At 38.2% G+C, this 6910-nt stretch overlaps 1 protein-coding gene across 1 annotated transcript in view; it reads right to left on the reverse strand.

Annotated features, from left to right (window-relative positions):
- Positions 1 to 6465, reverse strand: part of COG2 (component of oligomeric golgi complex 2) — a gene marked incomplete at its 5' end in the record, with an annotated part of 22347 nt that extends 15882 nt beyond the window's left edge. Inside the window, 7 exons of the mRNA XM_010004238.1 lie at positions 218 to 342; positions 1292 to 1471; positions 2162 to 2270; positions 3564 to 3667; positions 4282 to 4362; positions 5485 to 5550; positions 6304 to 6465. Coding sequence (XP_010002540.1) covers positions 218 to 342; positions 1292 to 1471; positions 2162 to 2270; positions 3564 to 3667; positions 4282 to 4362; positions 5485 to 5550; positions 6304 to 6465 — 827 coding nt within the window. The remainder of the gene's footprint in view (positions 1 to 217; positions 343 to 1291; positions 1472 to 2161; positions 2271 to 3563; positions 3668 to 4281; positions 4363 to 5484; positions 5551 to 6303) is intronic.
- Positions 6466 to 6910: the final 445 nt, after the last annotated feature.

Here is a 6910-nt window from a genome sequence, read left to right on the forward strand (position 1 = left end):
CTTTCCCTCCTCTGAAAGTCTGGGCTGCAGCACCAAGAAAGTCTATTCACTGCTTTGTTTTGAAAAACACAGACATGAGAAAGAAATAAAACTTGACTATGAATCTTCAGGAAATGCCAGTAATTTGGGCATAGAAGCTAATTATGCAGAGCATTTCAAAAGTATATGGTACTTGCTGCAACTTTAGTGCAACTGAAAGAAACCCTAAGATCCTTACCTTGAAATAGCTCCTCCTGTTACTTCACGCAAGAGACGGCAATGATGGGGAACAAACTCAAGCAGTCTATTGTACATAGACTGAAGGCCATTAGGATGAGATTGAACATACTGTTCCACAATCACCTGTCAGGCAGGTTAAATGTCAGAAAAGCAAATATGAAATACCATAATGCAAGACTCACAGTCTGCTCACTCAAAACTCCTAACACTATAACCCCAAGTATTGGGATAGTCACCATACTACTTTTTATATTACAGTTTTCAAGTATAACTTGCCAGCTTGAATTATGACTTCTTTTAATGCAGCACTCTAACTGGCAAGACTGGCTATAGGAATGGGAATGAGCTCTTTGCTTTTAAATATTAGCCACCATGTCTGCCCCCTGCACACACTGCTGTCCCCTGGAGAAGTCTGTGAAGTTAAACAGGTGGCTAGCAAAAGCAAATGAAACCCCAGAATAAAAAAGTTCTTCTAAATTTAGAGCTTGTTGGTCCAACCCCAAATGCAGGTAAGCCAATATCCAAGCATCTTCTGAGATGATGCTAAGCCTTTAATGCAGCTATCAAAGCAGTTCGTCAGGACAGCACCTCATGTTCAATGAAAAGGGATAATCTCTGCCACAAAGAGAAGGCAGACAGTAGCTGGACAGTACAAGAAAAGAACAATATTCTTCCACCTGCCTGAATATTTTTGCCTCTTGCTACATAAGCAAACAGAATGGTGCAGAAGTGGGAAAATAATAGATATTGAGAAAACTGACAGAGGTGGATGACCTGTCCCTCACTACAGCATTAGTAAGCACCCAAGGAAGCCAGTCCTTAAGGGGACAGGCCACCACTGTTTGATGCCCTCTCCCATCCAAAAGCCTAGAGCCGGCTTTGCTTTTTAAATCTGTACACAAAGTAAAACCAGAATAATTTTAAATATTTTGTTTATTTACATCGAGGCCCAGTTCTCCTGCTCTCTCAACAAAGGCATTTTGAAGCTGCTAAAAGAAGGTGAAGGTTAACAGGAAAAATCAGCATGTTTGTAAATCAATTAATTTTCTTACGATTCTTGATTTTACCTTACCTCATCCATATAAGGTTTTACAAGCACTTGACCAACTAATGCCTCTGCATCCCGTGTTTTGTCAATTGTTGCGTAAGTGCGAAGACAGTGACGTATTATGTCAACATTTGAAGTCTGAAGGCCTTCCAAGAGCAGCCCTTCCAGAGACCGCTGCAACATAGCCGTTATTCCAGCTATACGCTAGGAAGAGAAACAACATACAGTAGTTGAAAAAAAACAAAAAACCCAAAAAAACCCTAATTCAGCTTTCCATTTTCATGGTGTGCAAGTTTTGACAACTGTCAGCATTAAATTAATATTAACACAAGCTTGCTTACTAATGCTATTTAACACAGTATTTATTATAATAAGGTTAAAAGGTAATTGTTCTCCTCTATGTTTTAAGTTATGCAGTAACTTATCTAAGACCCCTTTATCCTGAAGAAATAGGTCAGTAATTGTTCCTTGTTTAACTGAACCAGTATATGTGTGATAATACACAAAAGCTTCACAATAAGTCACCAGGGATAACAACTGTGACATTTACTCCTCACTGTCAAAAACTAAAATTATAGTGTGCTCCCCACACTACCTGGATATTACTGCAAAACGAAGACTTTGACTGACATTGAGACCTTGTGCAACCTGGTCTAGTGAGAGGTGTTCCTGCTTATAGCAGGGAGGTTGGAACTTGGAGATCTTTAGGGTCCCTTCCAACCTTAACCATTCTATGATAAACCCTCAGGAGTAGCAATACTTAGAGTCAGATGATAAAAATGACCTCTTGATACTCATTTTCCCCCATAAATTAATTCAACAGAACTTTACAGAAACAGCTGTTTTTCTTCCAATTATATTGGTTTAGCTTGAGTCTGTAATTGTTATACTTACTGGTCTCACTTTGTCCAAAAGGGGCATTCCTTTGCTCTGTACTGCATGAAATTGTAGTTGATTAAATTCTGTGGCAATTCGCTCTAAAACCTGTCCAGTTATAAGTGGGCTAGAAGACACATGATACAAAACGAGAATAGTTAGAACCTTTCAAATAAACTCACTTTATTCTGCAGACAGATAATACGTTTCCCAATTTTTGTACTTTAATCTAAACATTTGAAACTCCAATAGGTACTGCTATAACTACTGCAATCATGCAATAGTAATCTGAAACAGACTACATGATTAGCATTGTTTAATGGAGCTATTAAGATATGAAGTGGGTGAAGCAGAAGCTGAGAGGAACATAAGCTGCCTCAGCAGTATGAAGCACAGTTTTCTATACAGTAGTGCTGCTCATTGTCACATGAAAAGGCAGCCTTACAGCTCATAATATACTAAGTGCTCTTTGCCATTGAGATTTATTTCTTATTTCCCTTTTCTGCCATGCGATAAAACAAATGACAGCTATCTCTACAGAAACAGTCTTACCCTTCTTCTCAGGTCTATATAATTAGCCAAATTTGGGGACACTTGTGTTCAATCTTGCTTTGAAAAGTAATTTTTCAAAGTGTCTAACCCTGACTGCAAACATTTGCATATGCTTTGTCCCTCTAGGTATCAACCTATTCTTCTGTCTACCTCCCTCAATTCATTACCATGTGATCCAGCACACTAAACTGAAGAGACAGCCTCACATTCAAACAGGTTCATGGAATTCTCTTTTTCCTCCAGCATAATTTGCACTTGGGTCCCAGACAATTATTTCAAGCACACAGTTGCTTCAGCTGATGCTTCAGCATCAGTTCCAAAACTGGCCGAAGGACACCTCCCATCCCTCAGCAAAGGCAGAGGAGGAATAAGACATTTTCCATGAAGTTGTTAAAAAAACAAAACTTGTGAGTCTGACGGGAATTTAACACAAACTTCCCTTCTACCAGAAGTATTACTTGTGTGGCCTGCCTGCCTCAGACCATTCAGCTGCATGAAACCAGAAAAGTTATTTCCCATTTTACTTCCAAATGACATCGAAATACACTGTACTGTACAGAGTATTTCAGACATGACAGGATTAGTGCCTTTCAAGGTAAAAATATTTCTTGCATGCAAACTGCAAAAAGCACATTTACTGAAAGCACTACAAGTAATTGAGAATTCTGGAGGCTGAGTCGCAAATCTTATGAAGGACCAGTTTGCAGAACACTATCTGAGAAAATACTGAAGTAACAGTCACTTATTCCATCAGAGTTACATTTCTGAAGATATATCCTATCATTTGGAAATGCATCTACACCAATACCATGAAATTAAGTTAGTCCCATCGATTACAAACAAACCTGAACATTTACATATTTTTTACCTGTTTCCCTCTAATAAAGACAATTCTTTAGTGCCCTGGGAATGTAGAATCTTCTCAATTTTCTCAACAGACTGAATAACATGAATAAGTCTCAGCACACACATCTGTAATTAAAGAAAGATTTTTCATGTCTGACCCCAGTCCCAATTTACATTACCCAACAACACTGAAGACATTTTGGATGGTTTGGGGTTGTTTGGTTTGGTTTTGTGTGGGGTTCTTTTTCTGGTGTTCTCTCCCTCCATCTTAATACTCAAGTCACGCCCCAGTAGCAGTATTGTTCACTTAAGTACCTAAAACCTCATAATGTTTGTCACAGATGTAGAACAGCTGTTCTTACCCGATTTTTACCAAGTTAAGCATAAAGACAAATTTTAGTTTCTCCCCCTCAAATAGAAACTAAACTGCTATATTCCAATTACATTAATATAAGTTTATATAACAATACAAGCAGAAACATGAGCCACTGTGATTTAAAAAAAGGCCACCAAACCAAACATAGATGTTTTTGGGAAGTAAAATATTTATTATAAATTAGACACTGTAAAAATTATCTGTCAATCAAAGCTTCAATCGCCATTTTTATATGTATAAAATACTGCACATTGTGCATCCAGACAACTTAAAGCTTTTAAAATTTTATTTTCTCTGAGTTAATGGCAAAAACAAAAGTTGTCCTAGTGAGGATCTTTGCCAGGTAGTAATTTGTCTGTTGTACCTTTTTCCTTCTAATATCTTCCTGTTTTGCCATTCGGTCATCTACTGCTTGAATTCCTTCGCTGACACATGACTTAAGACTCTGTGAGAGACAAGGCCAGTGTGAAAAGTTGGCTTATCACCTAAAGCTTACACAACCTTAACTCAAAAACCTAAAAGCAGGAGACAGATTAACAAGAATATAGGACAAGTAAAAGGTGGAGTACCTCAGCTGCTCTCTAAGCAAGAAAAAAAACCAGAAATTAGACTAAGTAATGAAAGTATAACTTGCTCCTAAAGTACTGCCACCATGAGTCTCATTATTTCAACTGGGAATGTTCTTTTAGTACCTTACAGAGAATTCATAGAATCATAGAATCTTAGGGGTTGGAAGGGACCTCAAAAGATCATCTAGTCCACCCCCCCTGCCAGAGCAGGGTCACCTAGAGTACATCACACAGGAACGCATCCAGGTGGGTTTTGAATGTCTCCAGTGAAGGAGACTCCACAACCTCCCTGGGCAGCCTGTTCCAGTGCTCTGTCACTCTCACAGTAAAAAAATTAACCCCCTTTCACTTATAAACAAGCAATAAAATCAATATGATTTTATGTCTTGAAATTGAAGTTATGCATCAGATTTAAGAAGCATTTATCCCATAATAAATATTCTCCTGTGCTAACTGTAAATGTACTTTCTGGTTTAGACATCAAGGCTAAGATATTTGGAAAGTACATTTATGCAGCAAATGTCCTTTTGAACCAGCTGCGAAGATGAATAAAGACTGCCCTGCACTAAACACCAAGTCACCATGGAAAAGTAAGAGTAGGACTGACTTTCAGGAGGTTGATCTTCTATAGTTATACCACAGGACTGAGCAAAAAAGTCCTTAGTGGGATTGTTTTGAATCTGATTTATTTACTACCATCTTTAAGTTACTCAAATATTAAAACAGTTCAGGATTTACCCTCATACATGTCTTGCAAGAGTCCATAAATTTATCACATTTAAGAAATCCTTTCTCTCTTAGTTAAAAGGCACAACAGAAAATGTTAATTTACTGCAACTGCGTGAAAACACAATACCTCTTGTCCTACTGCTCTAAGAAGTCAATTTGCAAAGAGAAGTTTATTATAGTAACTATTCACATTAATAAGAGATTCTATATATCATACGAAAGTGAGCTGAATTTTACCAAGCTGTGTATAATGATTGTTTTGAGCATACCATAACTTCTTCCCTTAATTGTCCCAAGGGTACTGAAAGCTGATTAAGGGCCTTGTCCATGCCAACCTAAAAGAAATCACCATAGAAACATTTATGACTTTTTTGATAAGTTCACATGACAAAGCCTATCATTCTACAGATACTAAAAGAGAACTGAAAAATTACATCTCCCTTTATGATCTCTAGTTTTAAGTGCAATGCAAAAATATGTTACCTCAAATACAAGGATAAAGGTATCAGACTGCTTGTCACACAAAGCCAAAAATTAGAGAAAACTTAGACCTGTGGAAGGTTTTCTTCCAATGAAAATAATAAATCTCACTTGCTCTTAGAAAGTATAAACTGGAACCTGGCTGAACTGAAGTAAAAGAGCAGGATACACAGTGATCAAGACATTTTAACATGAAAGCAATTAAAATTCTCAGTCAATTGGCTGAGGTATTTTTAAGGTATATTGACTGTATAGGAAATTTAAAGATCCTTAAAATAATCCCTCAGAATGGCCTTATTTGGTCCCTTTGCTATTCAATTTCAATCATTTGCTTCCTTCAATTTTACAACTATTGGCAGTTTTAAAAAAAGTTTGCCTTCAGTTTAACTTCCTACAGAATTGATTTTTCTAAAGACAAAACGTATGACTCTGAAACATTTACTGAGGGCCAACAGCAATTCTGTACAGTACCTATATTCTGTAATAACAGTCTTTCAGTTTATCTTAGTGCAAGGGGACACAATTTAAGATATCTTAAAACTAAGAACAAAAAATCACACTAAAACATGTTAAGTGTGAGCTACATAGTAAAACCTAGTATGACTTACCAGATTTGTTGAGAGATTAACAAAATCTGCATAGTCCTTATTTATGAGTTCTACCATGGCAGTTTTAAGGAGTTTGTAATAGAGCTCCAGATCCTCTCGGAGCTCTTCCAGCTGCACACGTTTCCTGCAGTCTGATACAAAGTGATCCACATCAAAATCCGGCTGAAAACGAAACAGGAAAGAGACAAGGATGTAAGTAAAAAGGTTCACATCAGGACAACATCCCACCCCGCCTCCAGAGTTCAGTATTCCATATGAGATGGCCAAACAGAAGTACTGCGGGGCGAAAAGGTTACTTAACAGAGTAGTTTCCAGCTCTCCAAAGGCTTGGTTTTTAGGCTCAAAGATGCATCATGTTGCAGTTCAGAGCACCGAAAGTCTAGTTCTCCCAAACACAAGGTTGTGTATTTTCCGCATACGCTTAAAAACCCCAGACAGACAAACCACCCGGACAGAAGCCGCCGTACAGCACCAGCAACTACGTGAAGCTCCCTAAGCAGCGCAGCCCGAATCACGGGTACCAGTCTGCTCGCAGCTTGGCTTCCCAGCAGGCAGAGGACGACCCGGAGGAGCAGGGCTGGGCTCTGTCACTCGTGCCCCCCCGCCG

The sequence above is a fragment of the Chaetura pelagica genome, unplaced genomic scaffold (assembly GCF_000747805.2).
Source record: "Chaetura pelagica isolate M959 unplaced genomic scaffold, ChaPel_1.0 scaffold708, whole genome shotgun sequence".
NCBI classification, from domain to species: Eukaryota; Metazoa; Chordata; class Aves; order Apodiformes; family Apodidae; genus Chaetura; species Chaetura pelagica.